The sequence below is a fragment of the Clinocottus analis genome, unplaced genomic scaffold, assembly GCF_023055335.1.
Source record: "Clinocottus analis isolate CAN_PGR_092001 unplaced genomic scaffold, fCliAna1.0.p SCAF_9, whole genome shotgun sequence".
NCBI lineage: Eukaryota > Metazoa > Chordata > Actinopteri > Perciformes > Cottidae > Clinocottus > Clinocottus analis.
The window spans coordinates 5,370,311-5,382,483 of NW_027176251.1; the positions used below are offsets into that span (position 1 = coordinate 5,370,311).

Consider the following 12,173-nt stretch of genomic DNA (forward strand, 5'->3'; position numbering starts at 1 on the left):
ATCAAGTGATAAAGCTTATTATCTGAGAGGAGCTATATTCTAAGACTTATTATCTACCAGGAGTTAAATGACTTTCAGGTCCTCAAAGGCCTGATGGCCTGGTTTGACTTGGCAGCAGAGAGAAAGAAGAGGTGGTTGGTGGTAGAGGGGTGGAGGAGAACACGCAGGAGGAAGGAAGCAGGAGATACGGGAGGAAGGAGCAGACAGGTGATAGAGATGGGGGAGGGAGAAATAAAGGATATGAGGGGGGAAAAATCCAGATGTGAGGAGAGGAAGAACAGAGGGAAAAAGATGAGAGGGACAGAAAGATGAGGAGAAAAGGAGAAGTTTGAAGACAGGAGGGAGGAGAAGGTGATTCATAGACGTGGGCAGCCACATTTCTGTCTTTTTGCAAGTGCTGTGAAACCAATTTTCTGGTTAGGGTTGGGAAATATACTGTACTTCATAAAGCTGCAGAGTGCTGCATGGTGTCTTTGTTGAAGCAGTTTGGATAGTTTACTACTATAGATACTGTCGATTATTTATTGCCTTGGATACCACACGTGTTGGACTGTAACTCCACGAGAGGATGGGCTGCCCACTGATATCATGGAGCAGGTTATCCTACAAACTATCTTCAAATAAGACGATATACTCAACAGGAAGGACATCGCTAAAAGTTGGTGACGACAAAAGTGAGGAAGAGCACAGGAGACATCATTAGGTATAGGCGGCGTACTTTTACAGAAAGTTGTCAGATTGTCATGAGCTCAATAACTAGCAAGGTAGCTTCTTTCAAATTGCCAATTACACAAAAGGTTGTTGCTTTGAGGTGAGGTCCAGCTGAAACCATGCCTGTCCAGGTCACCTTTAATTCAAAGTCATTGCGAGATAAAGGTTGGTCAGTTTCCCGTGCTGCGTGTCTGCAATGTCAGCGGAAGCTGCAGTCTCTCAGAGCACCACGGGTATCTTTCTATATGCTTTTCTACATACATTATGGTTTCTATACGACAATCATGTGACCGGCTGTAGGTAAAAAGAAGCATCATCAGGTTTAAAAACAGTAATAAAGAACCGCTGTCAACTTTATCACCTTATCACTCCCTTATTCGGTTCTATCACTGTGTGCATTGTGTACTACGTGTATGTAGAAAGATCTATTCTTAGTGTTTAGTGTGTTGAGCCGCAGTTAAACAGACAGCAGTGTTAGTATAGAGTCTAGACAATGTGACACAATAGAAGATTAGAAGTTAAAACTACATATGAACATTTTTTTTTCTCAAGTTTGATCTGTGTTCATTAAGGTTATAGAGGAATACCTTCGATGTTAAACACATGGGCTTAAACCATTGCTAAATGGCCAAATATGCAATGAACAAACAGCTGTATTTAGCCATGCAGGCAGCCCAACACTGGTTGATAGCTTCCATCCTAAAGAGTGCTAATGAGCACACTGCGCCCCAGTGTTTGCCCAGTCCCTCTTTAAACATACAATATTGACTAAGCTAATACAAAGTATGGGCTGTGGAGTGCAGAGTTGAGTGTTCTATGTAAATGAACACTCTTCTGACTTATAGGTAAACACTTTATCCACATGAATTGCTTTAAAAGCTACTTAAACAGAAGGTACGTAGTCTGGTTCAAAAAAGATTAAAAGGAATGAAAAACAATGTTACCCACGACTCAAGTGCACCGCAGCAGCTACAGTCCAATGCTCCTATTTCCTTTGTGTGTATTCACCGTGATTTACAGAGGGCTTTCTTAAAACAAGAAAAGACACACAACTCCGACAACTGCCCTGGTTGGTTAAGATTATTCTTTATTATGAAGTGCCACAAAATGCTTTGTGTTCATTGTGCTTACATTGTCTGAATTCTGGCTCACAAAACCCAGGAGATCCTGTCTCTGCAACAGAGAGCCAAACCTCTTGGGAATAAGGTGTTAGATATCACTATACAGCAGTAAAAATGTCTCAATCCAAAGGATTCTTTACAAACCCCTCCTGCAATAAATTATTATTTAGGTTATCATCATTCTGTAACTTGGAAATACAAAAAAAGAAGAGAGGTCAAGCTAGTACAAGGTTTTTTAATTCTTCTCTACCTGAATTCTAGTTAGTTTCATTGTGCTACTTTCTTTAAGGTGGAGATGACTAGAATGGAAGTGCTTTGAGAGAACAGACCTGGAGCTCACCCAGAGACAGACACACAGTCAGACAGACGCACACACACAGCTTTTCTGTCTCAAAACCACCAGACAGCTACCCAACAACACCTTCAGCCTAATACCCTTAAGATGTTTAGGCTGTAGTGCAAAGTTGCAGTTTTATAACACAATACAACACAAATACAGTGTGTGATGCATAAACAGAGAGCTGCCAGAGAGACTCTCAGTGGTTTGTTGGGAGTAGAACTTGTGTTTTTACTGTTTTGTATCATTCAAATGGAGTTGGTGGTTGAAATAATAGCATATTCTTATTGTTTTTATCTCTGGGTCAATGTCTCCCAAATGTATTGAGGCATATCGTAATGCTGCGGTTTTCTTTGCCAAACTTGAGCTTTTGATCTGGGTTTGTATTTGTGTGGAACTTGTGTTAAAGCACCACATTGTATGTTTTTTACTGACTCATATGTGTAGTTGCAGTGAGTATTTTGGCAAAGAGTTTAATATCACTGCTAAAAAGAAAAACAATTTAGCCCTAAAAAGTTGAAGCTCTGTAACTAATCATCAGATACAATTCAAGTTATTTCAGCTCCAATCTAGTTCACACATCAAGAAGAGAGATAAGACCTGTAATGTGCTGACTCACATACTGATGTTGCTCCAGTCACAACAAAAACTTCCTCTTTCTCACTGACTTGTGAGCTGCTTTGTGAAAGACTTAAAGATTCAAAACAAAATGTTGACTCTTTGACTTCAGAACAGATCTGACAGCCTTTGATTTCATACAGGTCCTTTAACTTTATCTCTGAGATGTAAATGAAATTAGATAATGGCTCCATGTATCAGTGCCGACTCTCCTTTTGTCCCTAAAACCCTAAATGGTGTTGGATATCAGTAATCTCATGCCTGAGGATGCATTGAGATTATCAAAACTTCCTTTGTCAGGGATTCACATCTGAATATTAAACCAATTTATTTTCAATTGTTGGAAGCTTGACTGTGGACAGATTCTCCCTGTGTATCTCTCACACAGCTCATCAGCGGGTACTGTGTGCTTGCTTGTGTGTGCATGAACCGATGCACTTGTGCTCACGTGTCTCTATGCAAAGTTACAATGAACACATTTGTCATATAAACAAACACTCCATGTTTTGTGCAGATCTGTGTCAGTCTGTCTCTCAGGAAGCTCCACGAGTCTGTCGAAAAGGTTTTCTGAGCTGCAGAGAACTGGGTTCAGCAACACTGGTATTGGCCACCTATATATAAGGTTATTTATGGGTTTAAGTTAATGAGAGTTAGCCTGTCGGTGGGTACATCACACGTAGAGTTAGCCCATGATCGGCCCAATGGGGCTAAATGGGGCCTGCTGCAGAATAATCAGGACTTGGCCTAATGCATCCATTGGACTGGAACAGTTCAGCTGCAATCGGACCATCCAGCTAAAGTGCATGCTTTTTCTGTGGTTTAAGAATGCACGCTTTATGGTTTGGAAGTGCACTGGAGGGGTAGTTGAATAATGCATTGCATTTAAAGTTAGTGGTCCAACTTCAACAATGGACTGCATTGACTAAACTTTGACTTTCTATTGAAATCCAACTGAGAGTCGAGGTGCCGTATACTTACTTTCATGTTGGGATGGTGCAACTATCCAATCTGATTTCTGTAGTAACCTTATTTTATCATTTCTTTCAACAGGTCCCATTTTAACACCACAGGCCCTTTATAAACCATTACACTCTCATGAATGGCCAATGATCCAATCTGAGTAAAATGGTGAGAGGCCTCAGTTGGGCCTCCCCTGGTTATTGTTAGCGGGCTTATTTCATGCTAGAATTAGCCAAGCACGGGTCTGTCGGGGTTCTAGTCCTACAATAGGCCTCACACCCAGCAGGCAGCTGATCCCAGCCTCTCTAGCCTACATCCTACATTAGTTCTACTCACTAAGAGGCAGGCAGTGCATAACAAGAGAGGAAAGACAGGACTTTTCTTTTTGTTTCTCTAACACTACATTGGCATGTTCCCTGATGTCTGTAATAGTAGTATTCTTCTGTTCATGACTATAGGTGAAGTAAAACATACCTGATTTTAACTGCTATACAGTATGGTAATACTTCATAACTTCTTCATAAAATACCATGCATTAGGTGATTATTGCTTTTAAAGAGTCCTACGGAGGCTCCAAGAGAAAAAAAATATTGCCCTCAGGTTCTATCTATAGGAATTTGGCAAAAATCATAAGCTTTTATGATGTTGGCATAGATTTCTTTTCTTCTTTTTTTTTTGCATGCAATAACGTTAATAAGAAAAGAAAAAAGGTAAACAACGTATTAAGAAAAATAGTACAAAAAAAAAGTGACATATGCTTTGGCCTGTACTGATAGAAAGAGGTTGGCAATCATCCTACATACATATAAAGAAATTAAAGTTCAACAAATAAGTTAACGGTATCATTTCATTATTATCAAATCAAGTATAAACATACAACAGATAAAAAAGAAGGAAAAAATGCGAAAATAAGTAAATAAATAAATAGTATTTGTACCTCAGTAGTGGAGAGAATATGGTCACTTGGTGCAGCAGAACATTATTATTATCATCATTATTACTATAATTATTACTATTATTCCCCTTGAAAAAAAAAACTTTCACTGCTTTTCAGTGCAGGGAGGAACCCAGTAGCTATAGGCTTACTATTGTCTTTGTCATCATCCTCATCCTCATCATCATCAGTGTCTCAAAATATAGGATGCCATACTGTCTCTAAATGCCAGAAGGAAGCCGTGTAAGTAGTATGGTCTCCATCCAGAACAGTCAGGGAAGGAGGAGGTGGTGAGTTTTTGAGGAAGTGCATGCGTAGTTCAGTTAAATCCTTAAGTGGGCAAATCTCAAGGAGAAAAATTGTGCTATCGTCATCATTATGGACAGGCTCCGGGGTAAAGCAAGGTGGTGGGGGTGGGGGGTGGGGGGGTGACAAAGCGGGAGGAGGGAGAGCAAGGTCACATTCTGACCAAAAATAGATTGTTTGTGACTGCAGTTCAGTCTGTAAGGATAATGGTAATTTATGTCTGCAGTTTTGTCTGTTTTATCTATGCGGCGGGTCATGCATCTAGGGGGCCGAGAGGAGAGAAGGGGCCTTTGAAACAGGCAGACTCATAGTGCTTGTTCAGGTAACTCTTGAGCGCGAAGGTCTTGTTGCAGCGTTTACACTTGAAGTGCTTGAAGGCCGAGTGGGTCTGCATGTGAGCGCGCAGGTTAGAGCGGTCTGCAAAGGCCTTCCCGCAGTGGGCGCAGCCGAAAGGCTTCTCGCCGGTGTGAGAGCGCATGTGGCCCTGCAAAAGCCAGGGTCGACTGAACGCTTTCCCACACACGTCGCACTTGTGCTTGAGGTCGTGAGTGAGCAGGTGCATGGCCATGGCGGGCATGGACACGTACACCTTACTGCAGGTCGGACATTTCTTTGCCAGCTTGCTGTCCAGCGAGCGGTGTGTCTGTTTGTGCCGGCTCAGGTTGGAAGACGTGGCGTAGGACTTGCCGCACTCGTTGCAGGTGTGCCTCTGGATGGCCCTGGGACTGCTGATAGCTTTCCTCCTCGAGCGGCCATCTGTGATGAAGAAGGCGTCGACCGTGTAACCATCACTCACCGCAGCATCTCCGTTGATGTAGCCGTCGGTGGTTTCTGAACTGGGACTGTCAGGGGACTCGGAGTCAGGGGCCCCGTAGTCACTGTGGATGCCATCGTAAAGGGGGTCCGGGGAGGGCACTTTGATCCCGCCGTCACTCTCGCCATCGTACACAACAGGGCTGATGTAGTCACTGATGTATCCAGCTGACAAGGAACAGAGAAAACAGTTTCAGGTCATGGAAGTTAATATAAAAATGGTTTCACACAGAGACATGGGAATAAAAGTCATACAGATCCAGATTAATGTATTCGTCCTTGATGTTGCCGTACCATATCTCGCCACACACACACTCTCAGACACTCGGCTGACACTCTACCGCACATGTCCGTCCAACAGGAACGCAACAAGGGGGAAGTTTGGATTAACGACATTAAACTCTTGTAACCAGCTGGACAGGAAAAACAGAGTGAAATCAGATAGTCCTTTTTACTCAAGCTGATCCTTCTTCACAGAGAGAGTAATGCAGAGATTTGGTTTACTGACACTATTACACAGTCTAAATTGGTGGAATTGAATAAGTGCTTATTCAGTAATGTGAACAGCTACACCATTAGTGACATACGGCTCGACTGATACAGCTGCATGGTGTATTGTTCTGCTCCTGCATTCCACGTGAGTGCACTTATTATGAAACAACATAGAAATGATGGGTGGGCATGTATATTGCACACGGGTTGTTCACTCAACCAGCAACTTGTTTCTAACATGTTACTGTATGTTGTCGGGAGAGACACCATTAAGCCGTTCACTAAGTGGATAAACACGAACGCTGACATGACAGGAAGAGGAATTTTAAATGTGTGGAGAACAGGATGCATTTCTCCTTTCAACTGAAAGGGCAAAATAAGTAAATATGGCAGTGCAATAAGTGAAACAGAAGGTTCCAATAAGATCTAACCCCAGTCACTGTTTTGAGTGTTTTGGTCCTCCTCTTACTGTAAATGTAAGCTTCCACCTGTCAGGTATAACAGTACACATAACACTGTGGTAAGCACATCGCTTCAGCATGTACCTGCCCTGGAGCAATACTGCAGCAACTATGGCCACGTCCAGTACAATGCCTTCACCCTGCATGAGAAGTATGGGAAGATTCTCAACTCACAACAAGTAAAGAAGCAGCAGCAGCTGTAAATAATCTGAACAACTTGTGACATGTGAAAGTCACAATTGGTTAATTGTAGCAGAACATCTGTCTCTCACCTGCACACCTGTGGCCAGCAGTGGAGTGTGAAGGAGAGGAAAAAAAAAGCCTGCAGTATGAGTCTTGAGCTAATCCAGCAATATACTACCTCTCAGTTCTCAAAGGTTGCAGTTTAAACACTTCCTCTGAGGAAGATAAATGCACACAGGCTGACCCTGAACTTGAGAAAGCTGATTTAGGCTGTGAAAATGAGCATCAGCACCACGGACAGATCCAGTGTGGTGCAGGTCGATGGCACAGTGACAGCGGGGCTGCTGAACAGTCTCAGTCAGTGCAGGCAGCAGCGCAGCGGCTTTTCTTCTTCTTTTTTTTTCACAGATCAAGCGGTTTAACAGTTGCATGACAAGCCTTTTGGGCAAATACAGTCAGTGAAGCTCATTCTAAAACAGTAAAGACATAGATGAGCTGGGTCGGTGATGACTACTCCCTCTTGATAACACGGTGAAAAGGCAAAATCTTTCACGTTTGACGTGTTTTTCACAGGCATCATAAGTATGTCGAAATGTATACATTTATAAATATCGAAAGCATGTACAATTGCATAAATACGTACTGACTAGCATATTTACTCACATTATAAACTATGTGTGAATTGGATCCCCTCCCTGGCAGTTGGGCCATGACACACATGTTGTTTTCTGCTCATTTATTTTTTCTTTTGTTTGATCATTCAACATATTTTGTAAAACACACACTTGCATTTTGGCTTAGTGTCTTTAGAAACTATCATTAGTGTGACGCTACAACTTCAGTAAACACAATGTGTGATAAGCTTCAGTGCAGACTAAACTGTTCCCGAAGAGGCATCCATAAAAACAACCTGTGGCACTGCACGCAATAACAACATCGATGATTTTATTAAACAAATCTCATGTACAACACATTCCAAATGCCCTCACCGTTTTGTGTTAGTATGTGATTGTTAAATATGTGTAAAGTAATAAGAGATTCGTGACTATTTAGACGTAAGGAAGGACAGACATTTGCGGTTCATCTTATGCATCTTCAAAAGATGAAAAAGGGAGGTGGAAATAGTTACTTTTTCCTCCTTTAAGAAACTAATACTGTTATAATGAAGCCAATCTCGCGGGGGATTTTGGGTAAGATGCGGAAGCAACACGCTCTAAGTGACAGCGCATATCTGCCTGCATACGATAACAGCTACGACATATCTCCCACAGCGTCCCATCTGAATACACCGTGCATCGCACACAACGCACAGAACACGGGTGGGATATAAATTATTCCAAAAGCCTGTCCGTTCAAGCAGAGACTTGTTCCTAATGTGGCGTTGTGGGTCGTGCCTGTGCAGCCCTGTATGTAGACGCTGCATTAAGCTGTTGCCATCAGATGTAAGGGATGGAGACAAAAGGTGGCCGGGACAGGCAACGTTGCACGGTGCTGCTGAGGTGGCAGATCGCGTGTCAAGCCAAGCAGAGGCTTGTTAACCTCGACATTATAAATACGCCGCTGACAGCTTTTTGTTCCACGAGCAGTGAAACGCAGGCAAGGCTGCACACGGAATACACATGTCGATGTGCAGCAACGTGCCAATGACATTGGGATGGAAGCAAGACAGTGGTAGAATTTGCATGGCAGAGGCAAAGTTTTTTGTGTGTGTGTGTGTGAGTGTGAAATGTCACACACAGTTACAGGGTGTGAGGAAGTCCACAGCTGCAGGAGCAAAGAGGCAGCACTGAACAATGAATCACATAACTGCAATGGGGCCTTGCTTTGTTATGCCTGAAGAGTACATTCATAATGGCGCTATAAGGAAAGCGCCAACGCAGTGAGCATAAAAATACCAAACAAGGCCGGATGTCTTGCATGAAGGATCTGCGCAGATTGAAACAATACATCTCCGTCTAAGTGGACATGAAATGTTTTATTTTAATTTGGTTTTCAATGCGGTCCAAAATAACGAATGCCATTGAATACAAATGTGCCTTCCATTCAGAATCTGTTGCCTGCATGCAACAGTTCATCAGGGACTGTAAAGTGAGAAGAGTTCGAATGTCATTCCTGCTTTCGTGGGGCTGTGACAGTGTGGCCTTGTGGCAGCGGTTCTCGGCATACATGCATTTATTTAAATAAATAATCTTCAGTCTCTGTGAGATGTTCGTCCCGCAAAAATCTGCCGACACTGCAAAAATGGGACAGCCATACCTGAACAAGAAGCACACCCAAAAGCCCATGCAGAGGGAGGGCCCTGTGACGAGGATCATTTTTATTTAAAAAGATCACGCGGACACTGGACTGGGCCTCTGCTGGTTATGTTTCTGGCCATAACAGTGTTACATAAAGAAGAACTAGATTGTGGCTTATTTGTGATGCACCTGGAGGCGGTTGGTGAATGACATCATACTGTTTGTTAAATGATATAAATTGTTATCAAAATCAAAGTGTCACTAAGAGTTGTCAGTTTATTTTCTGTGTAAAACATCTACACCGAACCTGCAGGATGCAATAAAGTCGTCAACTTCATGTGACACAAAGCGTCACACGAAGGACTCTGAGGACAACACTTTGACTGTGACTGAGTTTGTCATTGTTATTTCCCCAAAAAAAAGGAAAAATAGACCAAATATTAATAAACACTGACCATCTTTATCTCTTTTAACCTTACTTAGCCTGCGTAGGAAGGGAAAGTCCCAGTTGACTGTGAGCCAAAATCAATGAAACATGGGACGCGCTGGATTTAGTTGATTCTCAACTGACCTTTCTGCTCCAGTGGTAACTGAACTAAACGTTTAAATCTAGCCTGCTTTAGCTTAAGTCCTCCCAGTAAATGCAGTGGGTGGTATCCCAGAGCAGGGTGTAATGGTTGTTGATATTGGCAGCCCCTCAGTGTTTGAATTCTCCACAGTCATTTAGAATTACTTCTGTTGCTGGTGCGGAGCTTTGAAGCTTTTATTATCCATCACAAAGGTAACAACTATAGTGATAACTCTGAGTTGTCTGCCATTGTTCTGTAATCAATGATTATAGGCTCCTTATCCGCCTGAAGTACACCCACATCACCCCCCTGCAGGTAACAACAACACTAATGCGTTTCAAATGGAAAAGGCCACAGATACACCAGATTAATGTCAAACTATTACAGGATATTCTAAGAACAGACACCATAAGAGCTGCAAACAAGCTGAAATAGGATACTTTGTAAATACTGTGTTGAGAGTTGCTATCAGTCTGTATCAACTGTTGCGATCAATCACAGAGAATCCCTCCAGGACGCAACCAATTTCACCAATAGTCACAAAGCTGAAGCCTTATTTTGGAAAAACAGCATTGGCTCCCTCCCTGCCTGTCACCCTCCTCCTCTTCCTCCTCCTCCTCCTCCTCCTCCTCCTCCTCCTCTTCCTCCTCCTCCTCGTCCGTCAGATGGACTTGTTTCTGAGACACCTGTTACTGTTCGTGCTCGCCGTGTCGGCAGCGTGACCTACCTTTGTCATGCAGCCGCAGGCTGAGGTCTGTCCTGTGCCGGTAGACGTTCCCCAAATCGGCTCCGGCGTAATCATCTAGTTTCACCTTTTTCACCAGGAAAGACCTTGGCATGGTGGTGCGACACGCTCACAAACACAACGACACTCTCTCACAAACACGGCCGTGTCCCGACGGCCTGGCCAGCGTGCTGATTCGCCTCGTTTCACACCAGCAGGACGGAGGACGGTCGTCTTCAGGGGTTTTGGGGGGGGAAGCGCAGCTGCGAGCGGATCCGGTAAAATAGTTGTACATTCAACCACGGGCCACAGTTAGGGTTGCTCTTCTGTTCCCCGTCTCCCCGCGTTAGTCCTCGTGCAGAGAGGGTGAGAAATTCAACTTCAGCACCGGACAGCTCCCCCCGGGGGGGTTCCTCGCGCGCTCTGCTCGCTCGCACGCAGCAGACCAGGGGGCAGAGGCTCGTGGGCCGTCCAGAAATAAATACAAAATAAAACCAATATAACAAGCGGTGGGAGGCACCCTGCGGCGCGCGCGGCGACTCTCGGGCCCCTTTAAAGAAGAGGAAGAGGAGATGAAGGAGGAGGGAGGGATGCGAAGAACATGAGAGGGGCGGTGGGGGGGGGGAGGAAGATCTTGGAAGCTTTTCAAAAAGACAAAATCTCGGACACTGTGCCCTTCCCTCTTTGGTGCAGAAATAGTCCTTTAATTCCCGTTAATGACTCAGGTCGGTAAAAAAAAAAAAAAAAAAATTTAAAAAAAAAAAACGCGCACACAATAACATTCCCTGCGGGCAAATGAATAGATCAACAGCGTCCCCTCTTTCTCCTTCTGTATCCCTCTCTCTCTCTCTCTCTCTTCCCCTCGGTCTCTCTCTCTCTCACACACACACACACACACTCTCTCTCTGCAGCGTCCGCGAGGTGTTCCAGCGAGTGTGGCGTCTCGCGATCAGCTGTTGGCATTTATACTGCGCGAGAGAGAGAGAGAGAGAGAGCGAGAGAGAGAGAGAGAGAGAGAGAGAGAGAGAGAGAGAGAGAGAGAGAGAGAGAGAGAGGGATGGATAGACACACGGGTAGAGGGAGTGCTTAATTTAATCCATCCCACATCCCTGGGGAGGGGCGACCGGCCCGGATGATTTATTGAAGCTGTTATCACCCCCCTCTTTCTCTTTCTTTCTCTGTCTTTCATTCTACTTCTCCCTCGTTCCTCTCTCTCTCTATCTTTCTTTATTTTTTTGAGCCTGTGTGTGTGTGTGTGTGTGTGTGAGAGAGTGCGTATGTGCGTGTGTGTGTTAGTTGCTGTGTGTGAGGCGAGTCACCATGTTTTGGGGAGATAAGAATGGAAATAGTTTTAGTTTTTGGGGGTTTGTTTAAAAGCAATCATCGATTTGCCTCAGCTATCACGTCACACTAATTTTAAATATTTTCTCTTGTGCATTATTTTTGGATGTCCAAATTCTTCTTTTTTTGTTTTCCTCGTCTTTTATCACCTGCTAAGCATATTCTGACTTTTCTTTTTTTTTATTCCACGATGACATGGATTATATGGGGGGATATTAACTCTCATGCTGAGAGCCTCTAATTATCATTAATGTGGCCCCGAAGGCAAATGGGTGTAGACCAAATGGAGTGTTTTACAGTGACTGCCAGATTAATATGGGAGTCTCTGCTCCAGGGTCACATTGGGTTCACTGGCAAATTCTACAA

General features: G+C 43.7%; 1 protein-coding gene across 1 annotated transcript; it reads right to left on the reverse strand.

The window, feature by feature from the left end:
• Window positions 1-1,785: 1,785 nt before the first annotated feature.
• Window positions 1,786-11,207, reverse strand: LOC137781795 (transcriptional repressor scratch 1-like). Its single transcript, XM_068570784.1, has 2 exons — window positions 10,470-11,207; window positions 1,786-5,968 (listed from the first exon to the last, which is right to left on the reverse strand). Exons 1-2 carry the CDS (start codon window positions 10,579-10,581, stop codon window positions 5,241-5,243), a joined length of 840 nt encoding a protein of 279 aa, XP_068426885.1. The 5' UTR covers window positions 10,582-11,207; the 3' UTR covers window positions 1,786-5,240.
• Between the last annotated feature and the right edge of the window lie 966 nt (window positions 11,208-12,173).